Genomic DNA, 22,994 nt, shown 5'->3' on the forward strand with positions numbered 1-22,994 from the left:
AGTGTGTGCGTGCCTGTGTGTGTGTGTGTGTGTGTGTGTGTGTGTGTGTGTGTGTGTGTGTGTGTGTGTGTGTGTGTGTGTGTGTGTGTGTGTGTGTGTGTGTGTGTGTGTGTGTGTTAGGGTTGGGGGGGTGCTATATGTGTCACTTTTTATTGTTTCATTATTTTATCACGTTTTATCTTGTGAAGCACTTTGAGTGGCATTTTTTATGTATGAAAAGTGTTAAATAAATAAAGTTTGATTTAATTTGATAAATGAGTATTCCCTGTATCTACTGTAAACCCAAATGCGGTGAAGAAGAGATGAAGGCGTATTGTTCCTCTCCTTGCTTGAAGGCATTTCAGAGGAATGTGTTCGGGTCATAGGTGTCACATATGTGACATAAAAGCAATTTACTCTCACCCTTTTCATGAGAGGTGGAATCCTGCCAGAAATGCAACTGCAGTACTCCATAAAATTATAACATGGCAATGATGGAAGATGTGATTACATCCTTTATCTCTGAATTGCATTTATGAAGGTGGAGACACACAAGGCATTCAAACTCTTATCTGATGGAAAATGCAAGTATCAGCATCAAACTGCTTACTTAAAAGTAAAAATACTCATTTCATAAAACCATACATATAATTATTACATTATAATTAGTGATGCGTTAATTGTTATTTTTCAATGATTTTAATGTTGCAGCTGGTAAAGGTGAGAGTAAATTTACCGCCATATCCACCGGTTAATGACCTGAATCACAACTAATTACTGAATAAAATTGTGAGATAAATGTAACAGAGTAAAAACAAGACTAATTATCTCTCAAAAAAAAATAAAAATAAAGCAGCATTCGTTTGAAGGAATAGTTAATAATCAAAGACAAATGTAAGACAGAGGAAAGTGTGCCCGATTAGTCCTACAAAGTGTTGTAATGAAATTAAGTGTAGGCTGGGGTGTCATTGCACACAAACACACTCCCTTGGTCACAGTGGCATTTAACTGGGTTTATTAAACCTCCCTGAAATGAGGAGCTGCAATGAGGCATTAATTGAGGGATGTTCTCCAACGCAAAGGTTAATAAGTCACTGCTACAAAATTATGCATCTTTTATTACTAACAGTCTCTCTGCAAAGTTCCAACTGAAGTGTGTGTAGGTGTGTTGGCGGTTTGCTTGTGTTGAGAAATTAGTTATCTGTCTGTCTATATACAATATATATTTAGTTTATTTTCTACATTCCTTTCTCTCTCTCTTTTGACCTGAGAAGAGGATGGAGTTTGTGGCATCTCTTCGCATCTATTCACTCTATTTTTTTCTTTTTTTAAATGTTTGTGTACCGTAATTTAACTAAGGTTATGTTTTGGGGGTTTGTGAGAGAAATTGAAGAGAGTTGTGGCATCTTTGCGTGTTTATTCATTCTGGGTTTTTTTTTGTATTTTTGTATGTGTTTTCACATTTCAGTTGATTATAGTTGCATCGCAGTTACGTTCGGTAGATTGTGGGGCTTTTGCGGAGATTTGGAGGCAATATGGTAGCCCAGAGGTGGGCAACCACAGAGGACAAAGTCATACCGGAACGGCTGACACGCCAACACGGTAAAGGGGATCCTATCGAACGCACCGCTGTACCTCAGCGACGAGGCCTTGGAGAGGGAGCTGTCGCGACATGGTCGGCTCCTGACTCCTATAAATACGTTCCTGGTTGGCGGTACTACTGACCCATTGAAGATATGTGTTGCCCTCCGGAGACAGGTTATGATGGTCCCTAATCGGCTCAATGAAGGGCTGAACATCACGCTCACATTTAAAATTAATTACTTTGATTGCAAGGTTTATGTCACCAGTGAGAACAAGAATAACACGCAGGACACGGATAACAGCACAAAGGATAGACAGAGTGATTTGGTGGAGGCTGAGGGGGACAGAGAGACAACCGCCAGGATGGTAGAGTCTCAGCTGGAGAAGGAGGAAGAGGATGATATTGTGATGGACAAGGAATTATTAAAGATAGCTCCTAAACAAAAAAACTCTTACTTAAGTAAAAATAAAGCAAAGAAAATTGCTAAAGAAAAACCTGAGACACCTACTTATACGAGTAGCTCTGAGAACAAAAATGAAAACAGTCTTAAAAAAGCCATAACAGGCAAATACGATGCGCAAAAGACGACAAAAATCCTGAAAGACAGAAAAGGTTTAAGGGCCGAAGTAGAAAATGTCTTTCCTGACCTCAACATGTTTCTAGATAGCATCCGTTTTTATATTTAAAAAAAATACAGAAGGAAGTGACCAACCAGTTTTTATGAGCAAAGAGGTTTTTAGATTGAAGAAAGTAATGACAAAAGTAAAAAGCATGATTGTAGAGGAAAACACACAGTACTGTTGAAAATACTACCATGGTTTGTTTTTGAGATGTGAATTTCTTTTAGCTTTTTTGGATTTTGTGTCAATGTGATTATCTTGTAATTTGACTTTTATGAATAAATGTGGTTTTAAATCTCTCTCCCTCTCTCTCTCCCTCTCTCTCTCTCTCTCTCTCTCTCTCTCTCTCTCTCTCTCACACACACACACACACACACACACACACACACACACACACACACACACACACACACACACACACACACACACACACACACACACACACACACACACACACACACACACACACACACACACACACTTCTATGATTCAGGGAATTTTTAATGAGAGCCTCCAGGCACATCAGGGGTCTCATTTATAATACAGTGCATATGTTTGATTCGGAAAGTGTATGAGTGTAAAAACTGAAACTGACTGGCACAATGAAATAGTCAGGTTTATAAAACTGCTTACAAAGTTCAGACACAAATGTATTAAAATTTTATCAGGCATTAGTCATCAATTAATTTTGATGCTGACTTTCTCTACTTCATCTTTGAGGATACAAGTGAAGGACAACTGGTTTAGCTTAGCAGTAAACAGTACAAGTATGCATAACCAGCTATAGCACAATGTAGCATGTATTATACTTGGTTTTTATTGAAATAAAACATTTAAATCATGGTCTATGGAGACAAAAGAGTCATTCCTGTTAAATTTTGTTCATAAATTGTTTTAAATTAGATCCATGATTGTGAGCATTTGCCCTTGATCAAGATAACCCATCATGATATGCCCCCCCCCTTACAGGTGACGCTAACAGGGGACTCCTAATACTATGCAAATGTCACAAATTACTGCGCAAATGGTATAATGGCTTCAAGGCCATCCAGATAGCTGTTTCTGCATTATAAGCTATCGTCAACATGTATGTACAGTATGTATATGTGTGTGTGTGTGTGCGTGTGTGTGTGTGTGTGTGTGTGTGTGTGTGTGTGTGTGTGTGTGTGTGTGTGTGTGTGTGTGTGTGTGTGTGTGTGTGTATGGCTGCAAGCAACCCACTGGTGAGGCTGAAAACCACCCTTTTAGTGTAAAAGAAGACTTCACACAATAATGCCTTGTTGCTTACTGATCTGCTGTATTGTAACAGGCCTTCAACAACATAAAATGGGCTCTTGTGATTGGTCCAGCCTTGAAATATCATAGTATATCTTCTCTAGTTCTTTATTGGTCAATTTCACAAGTGTGTCATCCCAAAACACAGATTGAGATCTTAGTTTTAAGTAGGTCTTATAGGTTTTGGAGAAAACCAGCATAGCAGTTTCCTCCTGCTTACAGTCTTTCTAACACCACATTTCCCCTTCTGATTCCAGCTCAATACTTACTGCACAGACAGGTATATATTAGATTAATCTTCTTGAGAAGAAAGAAGATAACAGTTCTATTTTGTAAACGCCAAAATACGTTTATCATAGAGAAAAAAATAACTTGTTCAAATGGACATAATCCCCAGCATCATCCTACCGTAAGACGCAGGAGTAGTGGCCCGCGTCCTGGAGCTCGGCAGGTCTGAACCAGATAGCGTCCTCCTCCTTGCTCATGCGTACGCCATCAAAAGAGATTGGCTCTTCAAAGTCGCTGTGGCCCAGGCCAGAGCTGCGGTACCACATGAGGCTGAGCCCGACGCTCTGAGCCTGACTGTAGTTGGCCCTGATGTAACCGTAGAACAGAGCACACTTTAGCCGCACCGGCTCACCCTGCAGCACCCGGTACTTCAGGTAGTCCACTGACCAGTCTGTACAGCCATCCACTGCAGAGAAACACAGAGAGAGGGGGTGTTCTTGACAAGTGATTCATCATCAACAAATGAACAGACACATAACTGAATGCAGCGTGATTACAGGGCACAGCAGGATTATAGTCACCGTAGAATAATATAACGTGCATCTCTATTTCTTGTATAAAATGTTTTCAGTTTCCTCTGCAGGGGAAGAATCAAAACATGTAAATATTATGAAATTTGGGAGTAAACTGTAAAAGTTCTCTATCAAAGTTTTTGGGCTCCTCCAGATTCAGAAGTTGTTGCAGTGCAAGCGTAGCGAGTTCATTTCACAATGAACACGTTTATCTGCAGGCTCCCACTGGGCATCATCCACTCTCTACACATGACATTCCATTCACCACAGATGCTATAGCCTGATTTGATTGTGAGACAGTCCATTTAGGCGTGTCTGCACGCTAAATCAAACGATTACTCTTCAATATAAAGATGGAATCAGACTCACTGACTTTAATGCTACATAAAGAACATACTGCACAGTCTAGCAGCCTGAGGGCAAACAGATCTGTTCTAGTTATAGTCAGAACAAGTCTCTTGCTTTCTCAGCTACAGGAGGTGCGCCTATTACCAGTTATCAGTCTTTGACTAATTAACCACAATGCGTTTATCCAACAGGTGTGTATCAGTGCACGTGGAACCAGAGAGATTGATGGTGAGGGAGAACAGTGATCAGCTGATGAGATAGAGTGAGAACCATGCTGTGTGCAAAACTGGGAGCGATATGAAGCCTCATGGGTACAGCTTCGACTCTAATTAATACTCCTAATTGCCGGAGAAGTAATGTGTGTGTCCTTCTGTGTGTTTGCATGAATGTGTGTGTGCCATATATTAATGGTTGTCTGCCTAATTATATATGTTAATTACCAGGAGGCTTAGATGATACCGTGTGTGTACTTACATATGAATATGATGGAAAAAGCAAGTGTGTGTGTGTTTAGGGTTTAATGTGTGAAACCCTGTCTCATTATCTCTCCTAATTATGATAGATGCACGAGTAGACCCTCTATGTGTTCACATGCTATGCTCATCATTTTAAACTTGATTATACAACTGTTGAACTGTGTGACTGGTAGTCTCAATCTGATTTGGTACCTGTTGTATTTCACAGGGTTTTTTTTCTTGTGTTTTTACATCATCTCCTGTTCTCCGTGTGTGTGTTCATTTATTTGCAGTCAAACAGTCACTGGGTTTGTTTTTTTGGGCGGTTTTCTGATTTTCTTCTTGTCCAGAGCTTCTCGTGTTCTCCTTGTGTGCTCCCTGTAGATCTGGTATCTCATGAATTCTTCTTAATGTGCATGTCTTTTAACTGATTAGATCTCTGCGTCCTACATTTGGGATTATTGCTGGGATTTTTTTTTAGCTATGTATGTCCTTGAACTGTCCACACTACCACTTTTGTTTTCTACGTTTATTGTATATATTTTGAGCATCATTTACTGATGATCACTATCAAATAAGTACAGCATAGAAGCTGCCATTATTTATCATTTGAGGTACATTGAGTGTCTTTTCAAATATCATCCAAAAACTTGCTCTGTTTTGTGGATCTATATCATGTGAATGTTTGAGCATGAAGGAATCATCGCAGCAACACAACCACAGACAGAAAAAACTCCTGGTAGAAAAGTGAAATTCAACTGAAGGCAGCGTCTGAGTCTTGTGCCCTCACTGCATATCAATCTGTTAATCAGTAGCGACAGCACAGGCCTCATTCAGCCTTTTCTTTATTCACACTCTACACCTCTAATGGAAGTGACCTCTGTCTTTATCTCACTCTCCATCTCTGCCCTTCCTGTCACAACAAAAACTGCTCAGTCTAACAAGCTCATATCCTGATACACACCGACAGAGAACATTTTATTCACCTGTCATTTGCTTCCAACGTGAAGATTTGCATATATATTTGCATAGGAAACAAACTCCCAACTATAAAGGTACCCTTTATAATGTGTTTACACGAGTAAACACATGAAAAAGAGAGCTTTTATTCTCTGTGGACCCCCCCCCCCCATAGGGAGTGTCTGAAGCAGTGGCCTTTTTGTGGTGGAAATTATATTTATGTCTGAAACTCAAAACGGTTTTATCAACTCAATTAGAGGCTGACATTTCCCCACATTCCCACGCTGGGTCAGAAAATCGATGCTTCCCCATGAGGAATACTGCAGTTCTGAACTCTCACTCTATGCTGACAGCACATGTACATCTAGAGAGGCAAATACACAATATATCCCTTCTCCTCTTTGCACCTCCTGGGACATCGCACCTTAAGTAGTGGTTCTGTCCAGCTGCTCCCAGACAAGCCCAGTACTGTAAAGGATGTCTCCATGTGGACGTGTTACCACACCGCCGCCAAACAGGCCCCTGTGTGCAGCATCTGAACATGGTTACATCACGTGACCTTCACAGGACACAAGTATGACTGGTGCAAGGAGATGGAAAGTGAAGAGCTGTCCAACAGGACAATAAGCACAGATTGTTCAGCTTCTATAAATGTACTCAAATTCATGCATAAACACTCATAGAGCCAAGCAAAGGTACGCTGACGACGACTTCACCCCAACCGCACACAATCACCCAGTGGCAACAACATCGACTCCTGCTTTCCTGTCCTTCACAATCAAACTCTTATTATCCTCTCACAACATAGTGCCTCACTCTCCTACTTACATGCCTCTCACTGGATCTCATGTGGCCCTCAGTAGTCTGCCTCTCTCCTCTCATCACTACCTGCTCTCCTAATGAAGTGTAATTATCAGATGTTGGGTGGGCGGCAGGGTTCTCACAGGCCAGGAAGACATTTAATGATCTATATGTGGATAAGGACTCTTAATAACTTTCTGTCTCTCCTGCTCTCTTTCTCTCCTACTCAGTTTACGCCCACTCTGCTCACATGACTCTATCTCTATCTCGATAGCCAGCTGACTCCTTCTTTCTCGCTTGGCGTTGACGTTCTACCTCCTCCATGGCCTATTTAGTGATTTCAAATACATCCTTAAAACAATCATGAATAATTCCTTCTTTCTTCACTCTACTGCGGCCTGTATTTCCTAAGAATACATACGTAGAACACATAGGATTTTTTTTCCAACTACTTACTCTGGAAATTTACCTACGTCTGACTACATATAATAGATCTCCATAGTCTAGTGCTGCAGTGTATGTCATTGTGGCCTGCTAAAGCAATGTGAAAAATGTCTTGTATACACTTTGTAGCGAAGATAATGGAATATGCTGCAGACATTTGTACCTCGTCTCTGCTGAGATTAAAAGTACTAGTTCAATATGAACAGCAATTATCATTCATCCAGGCCATGATGATCCAGAGAGACTCGACAAAAAAGAAAAGACGCTGGACCTCTATTTCAAAGGTTTGAAAATGTTTGTTTGAAAGCATCAAAATTTAGACAAGTTACATTATTTTCCTCCCCCAAGGAGACAATAGATAGAACTACAAATAAACATGGAGAGTAATGACTCAGTTTAGTTTGATAAAAAATAGATGTTAGAAATATATTAATATAATATGAGAATTATTAGATATGAGAGCCACAAACTCTATGTTTGGGGTATTTTGATATCTGTATTGAATTTACCTCTTATCCCTAAAAAAAATGAACTGGTCAAACACAACCTGCCTGTTAACCTCCAGTTGTACAATAATGGTGGCCCCATAAATCACTGACTTTACAGCCAACAGTTCCACTGAGAGTCTTCCTTCACAGCTAAAATTTAATGGGCCTTAAAACAGAGGTAGTTGTTATGACCATGTAACCTGGATAAATTCTCCGCTACTTTTACTGTGATTCTATTAGAGCTGCATGATAATGGAAAAAAGAAAACTGACATAGTTTTTAATCTTTTCTATATGCATGTTCACTTTATACGTAACAACACCGGATTGCAGACCGTCATGTAATTGCAGCCACATTACCAAGTGCAAGGGGGGAAAAAAAACATGTAGTCAATAAACCAAGATCTGCATGAAGCACATGGTTACATGATTGCATTATAAAGACGATCCTCCAAAAGAACGGGGGAAAAAATTCCAGATGATGAAATCATCAAGCACACCATGCAGGAGGTGCTGAGACTGTGAGATGAACAGATGAAACAGACAGATATTATACTTTCATCATGGGTCAACATTTCTTGTTTGTTGTGTGACTGGCGCTATTTGAATGCAATCTTATTTATCTCATTCTTCTTTGGTTTGTTCTTCTTTTTCTTCTTGTTCTTCGTCAGTCGTTAAGTATATTTATTTATGAAACAAAACCACCAACAGTTTCACATTTCAACATCAGTAATCAAAAATGGAAATTACTTTATATTTTCTTAGAATAATGTGCAAATTTGGAATTCATGTAGACTTAGAATGGAGATTTCAGTTGCAATTAAGTCAGGCATTCATTAAGGACTTGAGCAATTATGGCCAAAGGCTACAAAATTGGGCAAAAATAAGTTTGTCTTTGAGAAGATCCTCAAACAAAGACAGTACGACACTTAAAGCTGTTTCACAATTCCAAACTACAAAGCTCATGAAGAGGGTGGGGTAGGTGAGGGTGAGGGTGAGGGTGAGGGTGAGGGGGGGGGCTGCAGCAGCTAGCAGCCTCAGCAGTGTTATAATTATAAATGCTCTTTACTCTAGCATGAATGTGATAGTATGTTAGTGGTTCAAATTTGAAGCATGAACACTTAGTGCAATCAGTACTCTGGCTGAACTAATGCTGTTCTGCCATTCATTTTATCCTGTTCTCAATTAGTTCTACTTTTGTTGCTACTAAAACGTTTTTATGAAGCTCATGAAAATAATCAAACGCTTCATGGCTGGTATTAAGAATGAACAGGACACTGTATCAGATCCATTTATGTAAATGTCTTGATAACTGTCGACTGGTTCGAACGAGAAATGGAACCGCGTGAGTAATTACGCTGGCCTTTGAGGCTGAAATGCCATTGTTCAAAAAGATTGCAACAAACTACAAACCTGATGATTAAAATATGATTCTTTTTATTCATCCCTGTATCCACAGAAGGGCTCCTGTTCTAGAATGCCTTGGTTTAGATCCCAGCTGCGCTTTTATTGGTCCAGGGGGTCCAACATCTGCTTTACCAGGAAATATCAGGATCATAAACCCATGTGCATCTGAAAAAACACTAAATCTAAATTACATTTACATAAATAACATTTTAAATGTCTTTCAGAAGTATGGAAGCCCATGAGTTTGTATTTAACACCCTTTCATTTTTGTTCCTCTATAAGTAACTTGATATTTATCTTCTTAATCTCTCCCTCTGTGCCGGGTCACTTCATATTTCTGTTTCAAAACCATTCTCTCTCCCTGACAGTTCATCACTGTTCATTTATATGCAAATGCAGACCAACGCTGATAATTTCTCTCTATAGAAGGTAGTGAGCTACCTTGGCTGCCATCCTCAAAACAGTTTGACACCAACTGGTACTCTACCTTGAATTAAAATTGCCTTTCTCTATCTCATTATTATATAACAATTATAGACATAAAGTCATAGATCTAACTTTAAAGTGTCTGAAATTGCATCTATTGTTGACATCAAGCCATCAAGCTCTTTTTTTTTTGGTTGCTTCCAAGAGGTCACCAATGAAGTTCCACTGGCACCTTGTTGAACTGACACCTCCCAACATGTTCTGGATCAGCACCATCCATGCATCAGTGTTGTATGCGCCCCTAGTGGTCGCGTGGAAACATTACACAATGGGTAAAACTTTTAACATCCATCCATTTTCTTTACCTGCTTTAGCCAACTGTCACAGGATTGTTAGGCAGGGGACATTTTGGGCACGACGCCAGTGCACTGCGGATATGTTAGCAAGATATTTGTAATTCTTGCACTAATGTCCTTCTATAATGACTCTGAAACAGAAACTGTTGCAGACAACACTAATGTTCTCATGTCTTTAATTTGAACATAAAAAGTTTTAAAAGCACCCAAACTCTAAGGAATTCCTTTGGTAGGCATGGAAATTCAGTTGAACTTCATGGGACTTGACCTTGTCATGCCATGTTTCTTGGAATATTGAATTGATCCTGGCATTTGACTGCAGACAGTAACCAACATATTAACATTGTTTCCTTCTCTCAAAGGGAAGGAACCAACTCTGACTCAGAAGTATTGACTGTACTCAGGTTTACCAATGGGCAACAGGGAAACACAGTGGGCAGAGCTGTTGCCCCGCAGCAACAAGGTATTTGGTTCAATTCTACCTGGGACCTTTCTCTAGAGAGTTTGCATGTTCTCCCTGCATCTGTTCGAGTTCTCTCCAGGTTGTTTGGCTTCATAACGCCTCCAAAAACATGTAACTTAGGTGGACTGGTCTTTATAAATTGACCATGGGTGTGACTGTGAGCATGAATGAGTGTTAGTTTAAAGATGTAGCCGGCATCCACCCCTATTCAGCTGGGATAGGCTCCCTTGCAAACCCATGACCCAGATCCGGATAAGTGTAAATAAAAGACTGTCTCATCTTCAAGAAAATGAATGAATGAGTGAAATTTTCCAATTATTTGGTGCTTTCTACAGCCTTTGTAATATGTTGCCTCATCTCCTGCATCCCCACTTCCTTTCCAAGTAGATGAAAGAAAATGCACTTCTCCTTTGTAGGTAGGAATACGAGACACAGGGTGAGATGAAAAATACAGGTGCGGGTTGGTGTTCTACAAACAACAAAGTTAGTTATTCTATTTTGGCTGCTGAGTCGGCCTGTCTGCTGACACGGTCTGCAGCTGCAGCACCAGCTGGGACAAGGCTCATCAAGGCAATCAAGGTATTTGAAATCCTTTAGCTTCTGATTGCTGTAATTTCCATCAAATCCTACTTTCTGGAGTCACAACACAGGCAGGATGGTTATATTTATAGTCAGAGTCACTTATACTTCTCTGATTGTCCTGCATGTCCATTTTGAATAAACCCATAATATGGTGCAGAAATCACACAAAAACACCATCCTTACAACTACAGAAACTGTCTGGGAATAATAAAAATGTTTTTACAAATAGAGTAATACACGAATGACTTACCAGATTCATTCGATGCGGATGCTTTACACTTGTTCTCATCCTACAACAAATCTTGATCTTTTCAATCAAGATGATTTCAAGCGTCAATGTGATTGATTCCAGAGAGATTGATCACAACCTCCACTTCTGTTCCTGAGTATTTAACCAAATATTGACCAGGTATGTGTTTTTGCCCAACCTCATGATGTCACCAAGGAAGTAACCTTTGACCTTATATATCATTCAAGGCTATTAGTTCATCCTTGACTCCAAGTGGGCATTTCAGGCAGCAGTAATTAAATTCCCTCCTGTCATTGATAAGACTGAGGCCGATGAGGGGTCACAGTGGTTTTGACCTTTGACCACCAAATTCGAATAATTTCATTCTGTCAAGGAGTTCTCTAGATATTGCGTCAGTTGAAGGGGACAGACAGGCGGACGCACAACCTGAAGCCACAATCTCCAGCCAAAGCATAAAACCAGAACACACGCTGAAGTCCACAGTCCAAATTACAGTCTCCATAGCAACATTAGACTTAAATTATATTCTTAAACCTTCCAAATCACAACATGTTTTATTTCAAGACTTAAAGCTCAGTCGTCCTCTAAATATTAGTAAAACAAAAAAAATAATACAATATTGGCAAATTGCTCAATGTTAATGTAAAAGTCAACGTGAATCAGTTTAATCTCTATAACTGCCCTGTTTGCTTTAATAATACTTTGGTAGAAGCCTTACTCCCATCTAGGTTTTTTACCATTGTGTAATCATGTTTTGGACACTGTGGTGATGAACATAAAGTTTTTAACAGTACAAATGCTGTACAAGCAGAGACCAACATATGTGGAAACCTTGACAAAGAACTTCCTTAATGTGTACTGTAATGGCTGCAATGCTCCAACAGCTGTATTCAATTTTCTTGTCTTCTTCTATTCTTCCTTTCATCGTATATGATTTGAATTTCATTCAGGATGTTGTTCCATATCATTGCTCTTTTAAGTAAAGCATCACAAAACAAACCCCTATAACTTGATTACAATGAGCCAATCACTTCTCATACCTTTTTTCGTGTTTCCTATTTGAAGCCATCATCTTCATTTCGCGTCTGCTCACAGATACACCGTCCATACCTGTGTGCGCACGTGCCGGCATTACTCCGATTAACATTAGATTCTACTCAGCATAAATTAAATCAGCGCTTCTATTTCTATGCATCTTGGTTTATTACTTTTTGCTCCTGACAGTGCTTGAGGTGAATGCAGTGTAAATTGTGTTGTAAAGCGCAGCAATGTTACATTAACTACTGAACCTGCACACGAGGACCACTGAGGGGCTGCGGCAAACAACAGGGAGATGAGGTAAATCTAATTTCCGACAGTAGATGTTACCATTTGCATAGATATTGACAGAGTAATTTCCAAGGCAAACGTGAAGCTTTGAGAGATAAACCAAAAACAATGCCTTATAAAAATTAAGCAAATCCGCAACTATGGGATTTACCCTATAGAAACAAAGCAGGTGTTAAGAAAGAAAGCACCGGCACAGAAATTTGAAGCTACAATAACTACAAATGTGAAACCCAGCAGCTATCTGTAAGATCCACATATACTGTACTGTACAGCACGGTATTAATAATTTATAGGAAGATCATACAAACTTTTTCATTTTGCCTGAAGGTGACTCCTGTTTCTATTGTTTCTATAGAAACCAGGGTGAGTTTGTTGCCCTTGACCAAGTTCAGCACAGCTCACCGAGATCCTTTTAATAACTCTTCAAATTATTTCAAATTAACCAGAACCCATTATAGAACTGAAATGTCCCCTGTTGTGAGAGAAAGGGTGTCACCAAGACAGGAGATTCAGATCCCCCCCCTCCCCCCTGACTCTCTCTCCCTATCTCTCTCTCTTTTTTCTCTCTCTCTCCATCTTTCCTCCTTTGCTCATCCTTTTTTCCTTTCTCTTGATGATAAAGGGCTCTTTTTAAGGAGAACAGAAAGCTTGTCAGGATTTGGCCAGCTGGGGAAAGTCATTTGAGGCCCAAATTGATGCGCTCGGGACTTTCAATGGTATCTCTCCAATAGTGGGGGCAGGATGTAGGGAGACATGGTGCCCAGGACATTGTTCCTCGTAAATGGCTCTTTATTTCATAGGCAAAGTTGGAAAATGAGCAACACCGTTCACGGCTGCTACTGTTAGGACAGCCATGCGTAAAATAGAACACTAAGAAAAAGGAGCTCTCTAATATATTACCAGCTAAAGTCCACAGCTCTCCCACATCATGCACCATTTTACTAGCGGTGGGAACATGAAAATAAAGTCCTGAAGTTATAAAATCAAGGCTGTGTGTGAACATCATCCATCATGCTGACGGCATGTGGGCAGGCTACAGAGACATGAATCCATACGCAGCCTGACTGGCTGAGGGCCTGAAGGAAGTGAAGCAACACAAATCAAAGAAAACCTCCAAGTGTGTGTGTGTGTGTGTGTGTGTGTGTGTGTGTGTGTGTGTGTGTGTGTGTGTGTGTGTGTGTGTGTGTGTGTGTGTGTGTGTGTGTGTGTGTGTTTTTTCTGCAAGGACATCTCTGGGTTTGCCTATGCAGGCTGCTTGTGTAGTGTCAAATTGTTGTAATTCTTACCTCTTTCTCTTTATGTGTGTGTGTGTGTGTGTGTGTGTGTGTGTGTGTGTGTGTGTGTGTGTGTGTGTGTGTGTGTGTGTGTGTGTGTGTGTGTGTGTGTGTGTTGATCCTCTTCATTGTGCAGCTGTGATCCACCAGATTCAGGCTGAACTGTCACTCTGCTAATCCCCCCCCAGTAGAAATACAGCCTGGAAAATGTCATCTGAACATTCTGAATTGTGTTTACGCTTGCTTGCAGGTTCCATCGCTTCTAATTTGACAAGTCATTATCACCCATTCTCCTCTCCCTCCTCCCCCTCTCGTGGCCTGAGACGCAAAACTAAAGAGGGGGAGGAGTACGGGGGGAGGGGGGGGATAAAACAAAGGCATTAAATTCCACTCACATAACTGACACAATTGTACTCTCAGTAATCAGGTAACACCTCAGGCAGTGTAGTGCTTTTTGTAATTCATTTATATAAGGCTATTCTGCTTCAGTTGTCTCTTAATCCGTATTTATTTCAAAATGTCATTCCATTATACATTCATGCACTTATAAAAACGCACAAGGAAAAAGAAAAAAAAGCCATCACAATGAGTTTTCTTGTGAAAACCAGGAGCTGGTGCCTGCAGATGTGAAGGACACGGTCCTCATCCTCAGGCCCTGGGCAGAGTTAGCAGAGGACTACAACACAGAGGGAATTCAATATAGGAAACATAGAAAACAAGTCTGCAAATTTAACAACAAAAGGGACACAAGTCTGTGCCCTCTAGACATCACTGACAGGCCAGTCTGAGTCTGATCAAATCTGGGTTTTTTTTAACAGACACAGGCTTAAATAACTGTCCAGAAAAAAAAAGGGTTCTCCAAAGTTCCAGTGGATCACTGGATTCTTTATGTTTGTTTGAACACGGTTTAGATTTATAATTGCAGAGATAGACGGAACTGCTGGAGAGGCAGGGTTAGGCTGGATTCATGCAGCTATCCACGGTGCTGAACTGTTGTGTGTGTGTGTGTGTGTGTGTGTGTGTGTGTGTGTGTGTGTGTGTGTGTCTGTGTGTGTGTAACGCTAGGCATTGCGATGCAAGGCGGCATTCACTGCTCATGTACGTATATAATACGCAGACGTAGCTGTCAGGTTACTTCAAGATAAACAGCTATACTTTGGTCATCATTTAAATTATTTATCTCCTTGTTATGTACATCTGGATGATTTATTCATTTGGCACATTAAGCATTAAGTAGTGACTCAGGACAAATGTTTTGTCTCTACAATCCGTTTGTCCGGGACAACAGGATTGTTGTGTTTAGGTGCGCTCCTTTCATTTAGCTAATTAAAGACATTAATTAAAATGTTGCATGACGCCGTGATGTCTTGGTGGGTAATTGGGGGAAGAATCCACTTCTACTACAGTTTTTAATTATCTCTCACACAAGCAGAAAGAACCAAATATCAGAGAAATTAGCATCTTTTTAAATAACTGAATGCATCAAATCATCACCTGAGGAGCTGGGAGTGTTCTGTTCTCCCCCCACGGCTACGTGAGTTCTCTCTGGGTTGTCAGTACAGTTAAACTGGTGACTCTAAGTTAGACGTAGGGATAAATGTGGGTGTGATTGGTTGTTTGAATTACTCTATGGTTCTGCGATGAACTGACGATTTGTCCAGGTTGAAGGTCACTACCTCTCAAAGTCAGCTGGGATAGGATCCAGGCCCCTACTTGACCCCATAGAGGTCAGAAAATGAAAGAGTGAATGAATGCGTGAATGAAATCATGGCTGTGGTTGAACAAAAAGCGGCAACTAGAGCTAAATGCTAGGAAGATGATAGTAAGACAGCGGTATGGAAGGGATGTCCTATCCATTCATACATTCTGTGAGGAGGCACACTCCATGAGAGGCGATCGGAATACCGAACGATCAAATGACAGGGAGGCCCGGCCGTCAGCCCACACTCCTCCTCTGATGATGGTCGTTGACTGGAAACACGATTTAAACAGGTCAGTAAAAACCTGTCATTCGGTCGATCGTCTCCTACTTGTGCCGGCCTTTAAATTGTTTTGTTTTTTTCTCTCATGATCTCTTAGTTCTTTCTTCCTCTTTTTTCCCAGCTGTTCTCCCACTCCTTTAATTCCATCCCTTTGTTTTTCTAACTGCTGTTACAGAAGAGTTATCCATGTGAATAAGGCCAGACCTTTGGAGAAAGATGAACCCAGAGACACCGTGCAGAGAGACACTCATGCATAATCATGTACATTACAGTGCACACAGTCTGAAGTTGATTTGATAACTAAATTTTATTATACCCCACCCCTCTTTTAAAAACAACATCTCCTGCACTGCTTCCTCACCCAGCGCTCTCATTACAGGAGCCGCAGGGGGAGGGGAGGGGACATCATTCCGAAAGCTACTGTATGATGTCCCCGCTGAGTTTCATTCTTCTGCTCTATTTCCACAACACTTTTTTGGTTCTTATCCATTATCGATTCTCATTCAATCCTACGTTCATCCCTTTGTCCTTTGTTTTACTCCCAGCCTTCATCTCAAATGCTCTCATCCCGTTTCTTAACCATTTCAGACAATTTTTTTTAGAGCCGATGCTACGATCACATCGAGCAATACTGTGTTGCACGGAGATAAAGGCTGGTTGGAAGTTGAAAATAAGAAGAGTGAAGCACTGTGTGTCAGTGTATATACATGTATATATACAGTATATACAGTATAAACAGTATATATATATGTATGCATCAGCTGTGTGCTGCTTATGAATAGCATGAGAACATTTTTGCTATATATAGTACACGTAATACACCACTTGTTTTTTATCTGATAAATGAGCAAGTGCTGAAGATGAAAGGACATTTTCAAGCAAGATGAGTATGAAGGCTGGTTCATTAATAATGTAAAAATCATTACCCCCATTACAATAGTGCCCCAGTTTTTTAGTCACTATATGTGCTTTTGTGTTTGCATGTGAGTGTGCCAGTAATTCATCCTAAATGGAAAAAAAATAAATAAAAAAACTACAAAGCTTTACAGCTTCTTGGAAACGTGCACAGCTTTTTGTGTTAATGCTTATTTTGTTTGAAGTGGACGCTTTGCAGCTGCTGCATGTAGACAGAAGAGCGTGAAGTGAAAGAAGACAACAGTGAGATGGTCAGACTGGTCCCATGCATTCACCTAAAATATTTATGTCACTGGAGATTTCTGTCCCTGATTCTGAGTCCAATTAAAGCTCTTCTCTAAATGAATGTGCTTCAGCAGCAACCGGGGTTGTGTGTGTGGAGGGGAGGGGGGGGGTGCAGCACTACAATTCTGCTTCTGCACTAACTGTATATTTCATAACGCCATACTGGTACATTTGTACAGTAAGTAGAGGCAGTGAGAGTAATACATCAGTGCACCGCCTTCCTCCGTGAATGCACCACGCTAACCGTATGACTATCACGTGCTCAACTGGCTACGCTCGCGCTGACGTTATAAATTGTTTCCTGCATTTAACACAACAGCAAAGTCCCAACATTAACCTACTCACCAGGAATTAAAGCAATCCGCTTTAAGCCAGAAACCGCTGAATTATTCAGCAGCTTACCAGTGAGAGGCAGAGGTAGAAGAGGACGAGGCCTTTGGGTGAGAACTTCTAAGACAAATGGCACAGGTCGTAACATGCACTGCTCCCCAGTGGCCCACATATTAGTCTCATAAAGGTACCTCATAAACATCCGGGAAACAATGGGAGAAAGCCTGATTAATGGAGACGGAAGAGATGAACTCAGCAACAGAATTTAGCAGAAATTATACTGACTAATTTAACACGTCTGCAAGCCGGCTGCCGTCTCTGAGCTTCCTGCTCTCCGTTGGCCTGGAGAGGAGGGAGGCCAGCGCCTGTGCGGCAGCTTTAAATAGGAATTAGCAGCATTTCATTGTGATACTGATTGAGTATGGGTCTCTGGGGTGGGTCTGTTCATTGTTACCAGGGCTTGTAAATCTACAGTAATCCTCCCACTGCTGGCCAGAAATACACACATGTATTATGTTCATACACACATGCATAAAAACATTGTGCGGACAGGCATTATTATTTCTTTCTGATGGAAAATAATTAATTTATAAAGAATTGCTAGATCTGAGTAAGAAAGTCCTGATCAACCCTTTGACTCATAAAGTATAGAAATCAGTCCTAAAATTGTATTCAGATTCCAATTCCAAGTTTGCTTCTTGTGTAATCAGAGTGATTAAAGTTTGATTCCTTATACTAGCTGCTATCCATACTGCACATTCCTTAACATTTGGCCTCCACCCACTCCTCCGCCCACACAAATGCATAGACACGCAGTTGGTGAGAGACAGAATGAGCTCGCCGCTTGCTGACTATATCTGGTGTGAGATTCCGGTGGTCAGGGTTCAACTGTCTCGATTCTTTACGTATTTGTGAATCCAGCGCCGGTTTGAGGACGGCATTGATCCCAGCACAAAAGATCAGGGTAAACACTGATCAGCCAAGGTTTATTAATACTTCAGCTGCACTGGAGAGAAGACAAGAGGCAGCTGTATGCTCCAAGTTCACTATACAGGAATAAAAAGGAATATACAGGAATTAATCTGTGCCTTTGAGGCATTGGAGCACAATGAGCATCCCCATCTGACATAGTCAAGCCTATAAATTTCTTAAATTGTTGCAGCATCCAAGATACATTTGCCTGGAAGTACTGCCAATGAAAAGAAGGTCAAGCAGCAGTTGGTTGGTCAGACCCAGAAGTTAAAAGTGAAATCAAGAAATTAATATTTTACCAAAATCTCAGTTATTTTTTGGCCACCTGGGGGCAGCAACAACAACTTTTGAAGGAAACTGACATATTGACAAGGTCATTAACAATTGTTTACTACATTAAACATCCAGTATTCAATGCATTGCTGCTCCATCAACAGACCTCAAATATTCACTCATTTAAATCTGTTTTAGTCCCTCCCGTCTCATTAGGGGAATGTCTGTCTCTTTAGCAGCTGAACTCTGAACCGTATTCTAAACACTCTTAAATCTGTGTATGGAGTTGTTAGATACATTTAATAGGGTGACATTTAAATAGAATAAGATGGAAATAAAAGGGTTTTCATTCTTACTGGTTGACACGCCCAATTATACAGAGCATTTAGCTGCTCGATAACCACAGAGGAAGTGAAACCAATCTCACATGCAGTATATGGGAAATGTATTACAAGATGTAACTTTGTGTAATGTGACCCCTTCAATTCATGTGCGATAAAATGCATTTGATTCAAATATATGAGGAAGCAATACAACCGTTAGTCATCTATTAGCATCCCCCTGCCCACACATTCATGTGCATGTGCTCATTGGTGCTCAGTGTCAGCACACACACCAGCATGCACAAATTATATTTGCTGCTCTCTGGGGCATGCACTTTATGTACTATTCCTATTTAAGCACACAGTGGGTAAAAGCTCCTCTCTGCTGCACAGTAGGTGTTGTGGAAATAAATATTTTATACCAGGATCTAATTGCATTTTGTGGCCCTGAGCATTTCACCAGACAATCTACAATACTTTTCTAATGGTGATGCTCCTCAGTGTGGGGTTTACGCACACGCACACACACGCACACACACACACACACACACACACACACACACACACTCCAACAGCCTCTTGTATACAGTCGGTCTGTCGGTCTGTGGGTCAGTGAGCTGTGTGTGTGTTTGCACGTTGACACTGTACTGCATGTGGCCTGTTTACCTGTTTACACACTCAAAGGAGGATAAATGCATCGACTCTCTGACGGAGCTCGTGAAGCATACAGTTGTGTCACAGAGGACTGAGCGCATCCTTTCTTCTTCTGCCTATTGACTGGAGTGGCCTTGTGAATCCCGCATGGGAGGGTTGGCGGGTTAAACATATGCATATACAAGCACACATCGAAGTAAACAGAGTCACTCTTCTGTACTTTCCCGCCATCATTGCACTATAGCGAAGCACCCATTCATCTTCAAACACCAACACTGATAAGCACGCAGCATTGCATGAAGGCAAGCTGAATCCTGTCGATTAGGAATTGTCTTTTATTGATTACCCTTTTGACAGACAGCAGGCAGAGCAACATTTGTACTCCCAGATTAATTCTTGAGCCCTAAATTTTAACAAGGGAATAAAAAATAATTATCAGGGCACTGCTCGGTCTTGGCTTTTGTTGTTGTGTCTTTCAGTGTGGGCTGATGGTTAGCGGAGAGAGCGGATGTTTGGCTGGCATCGTCCTCCAAACACACAAAGCGGGCAAACAAACAGATGGCCACATAGTCAAACTTCATTTTCTAAAGGTCGAGTTGTTTAAATGAAAGAACTGACTAGAATACGCTCCATATTGAGTCTATGACGGCTGGATTAGGCTGCTTTTCCCTCCTCGTGTCCGCCTCTACTGCAGGACACGTCCACAGGAATCCCTTTAGGATTACCCTGTATAGCTGTGTGTGTGTGCATGTGATGCACAGTCACAGGGTGAACACACACACACACACACACACACAAAATTCTGGTATGTTTTTCTGTTGGCGCACAGCCAGCATTAGCATATAAATAAATATGAGCAAAAAAAATCAAATAAATAAAAGGAAAGCAGAGAAAATAATCCTGTTAAAGATCAAACAGCAGACTCTCCTCTCTCTCCTCCTGCTTTTTCTCTGATGGTTCAATTTCTCTTAAATTTGCACCTATATTCCTAAACTCGCCTGCGCTCCCCATCTTCCTCTCCTTCTTCCTCACTTTCCTCACTCTTCTTTGGGGGGGGGGGGAGGACTAACACCGTCACTTTTAATATTCATTTTGACTTCCCCTATTTCACTCCGTTCCTGTTCCCCTCTCCTTCCATCTCCCTTCTCTTTTTTCGATTTCATGGCCAGCCATATCTTTAATCTTGCGCTTCCCCCTTTTTCCCATACCCAGTGCTCCCTTGCCACCCTCCCTCCATTCGTCTCTCCTCTCTAGTGCAGAACTAAATGGAGATTAATGAAGGGAGGAAGATGTGTCTGTCATCCAGACAGACTGATGCAGCCACCACAGCCAGTGAAGCACTGGATCTATTCAAAAACACACCAGGCAAAGCTATGCACTAATACTCCATCTAAGGAACCACAGATTAAAAATCAACTCCTATTAAGAGTATTTGTAAATGCTGGCCATACCACTGAAGTATTTATTCCTTCCTGCAATAAGTGTTTGGGAAATAGATTTTCTATCTCATCTCTCTCACTTTTTACTCAATCATTGTAGGATATTCAGAGCACACCCGTGTCTCATTTCCTCCATAAGTTTAAATCCTGAAAACCGACAGACGCCGGCTGCTCACATGCCAGTCAAACAGCTCTGATAAGCCCCACAGGAAATTGACTCGTATTTTAGTGCTTCATCTCCCTCATCACGTTCCTCCGCCGCCCATCGCGACCTTCATTAGAGGTCAAGCAGCTTTTCCCTAATCTCAAATGTAAATTTTTTGCATGGCACAGTATGAACACGCGGGTGGCATATGAACTGTGCCCTTATGTCATGAGCCATTATCAAGTGACGAGTTGCATTTATGTCTGAGGAAAACTTTTGTGCCAGTAGTGGCTTTTCTTAGTGGAATCAGATGTGTGAGAAGTAAACTGTAATATATGCTAGGGTGGGAAGGAGCCGGCCGCATGAAATATTTAGCATGGTTGGTAATAAAATGCACTGAACCTGCTTTATTATCTTCTAACACGTCCTAACCCTCCCATGGTATCACCATGAGTTCTCATCAAGATAATACCACATGTTTAGGATTGTGTGTGTGTGTGTGTGTGTGTGTGTCTATGCGTGAGAGAGAATGGGGAGGGAGAGTAGGGGTGCTCTCATCCGAACACACTAGCCAAATGGTTTAAATTAAAAACAAACATTCTGATGATGCATTTAAGCGTGAGGTGATTACAAGCATCAATTATAACCCATCCACAAACAAGCCTTTGTGTGTCATATTAAACACTACAATCTGCTGAATATAGCCACACATCTGATCAAGGCTCACATACAAGAGTGTGGATTAGCAGCTGTTTATGTATTCATCTATCTATTGTGTTCCTTCCCCACCCCCCCAACCCCCACCCTCCACAACCTGGATGTAATGTGATTTCAAGGCGCAGGCCTCTCTCCTCTGGAGCGGGTCTGCAGCGGCGCGCAGCAGCCGGGGGAATGCAGCAGGGGGACTGGGCTCGTTTGACTACTGGTGAGAAAGAGGCAGAAAAACTGACAGGCTGGCACGCACAAATGGGACTGCTGTTAAGTCGACAGGCAGGACTCCTTTGAGGCTGCTGCAGATATTCTTGGAGGAACTGGAAGTGAATTCTATGAAGGAATCTACCCAGTTAGAATTGAATCCTTTGTCTGCATCTGTTTCAAAATTCACAGCATTGAATGCAGAGTATAAAACATTGTTTGTTTTTTGGTGATCGGATGGTACCGAGTGAATCGGCGTCATGACGGATATGTTAGTTGACTCTGGCTGAGATGACCTTGTTTTAAATGTTGGGTGCTGTTCATACTTCCTAGTCCCCCCCCCCCACCACCATCTGGTTGGTCGCTGCCACTGTTAAGGACAAAGGCTAACTACAGCGCATCAGCCACTCACCTGAAAAGGTAATTGTCTGCAGTCTGCCAGCCCTTCAGGAGCTGAACACCTCCAGGACCGTCAAGCAGACAACTCTTCCTACCCTGGACACAAACTTTTTGACTTTTCTGTCTCATAGTTGGCTGTAGGCCAGCATTAAAGCTCCCCCTTCATCACTAAAACAGCTTCTCCCCATCTGTCACTGGCCTCATAGACCAGGTGTAGACACCAAGGTACCCCCATCATTTATCCTGTTTATCCTACCCCAATAATAATACCAGTAATAATGCATTATATTTCTATAGTGATTTTCTAGACACTTGGATCCATTATTGATTCACTCCTCATTCATACTTGGTGATGGTAAACTGTGTAGCCACAGCTGCCCTGGGGCAGACTGACGGAAGCGTGGCAGCCGATCCGCACCAACAGCCTCTCCAACCACCACTGAGACAACTGCGCACATCCACACACCAGTGGATCCCTCACTGGAGGTGTGTGTTTTGCCCAAGGACACAATGGAGGAAC

The 22,994-nt window shown here is 41.4% G+C and overlaps 1 protein-coding gene across 1 annotated transcript in view; it reads right to left on the reverse strand.

Moving 5' to 3' along the window:
• il1rapl1a (interleukin 1 receptor accessory protein-like 1a) overlaps positions 1–22,994 on the reverse strand; it is a 147,758-nt gene that overhangs the window by 99,549 nt on the left and 25,215 nt on the right. Inside the window, exon 2 of the mRNA XM_068328758.1 lies at positions 3,869–4,154. Coding sequence (XP_068184859.1) covers positions 3,869–4,154 — 286 coding nt within the window. The remainder of the gene's footprint in view (positions 1–3,868; positions 4,155–22,994) is intronic.

This window comes from Antennarius striatus, chromosome 12, assembly GCF_040054535.1.
Source record: "Antennarius striatus isolate MH-2024 chromosome 12, ASM4005453v1, whole genome shotgun sequence".
Classification (NCBI taxonomy): domain Eukaryota; kingdom Metazoa; phylum Chordata; class Actinopteri; order Lophiiformes; family Antennariidae; genus Antennarius; species Antennarius striatus.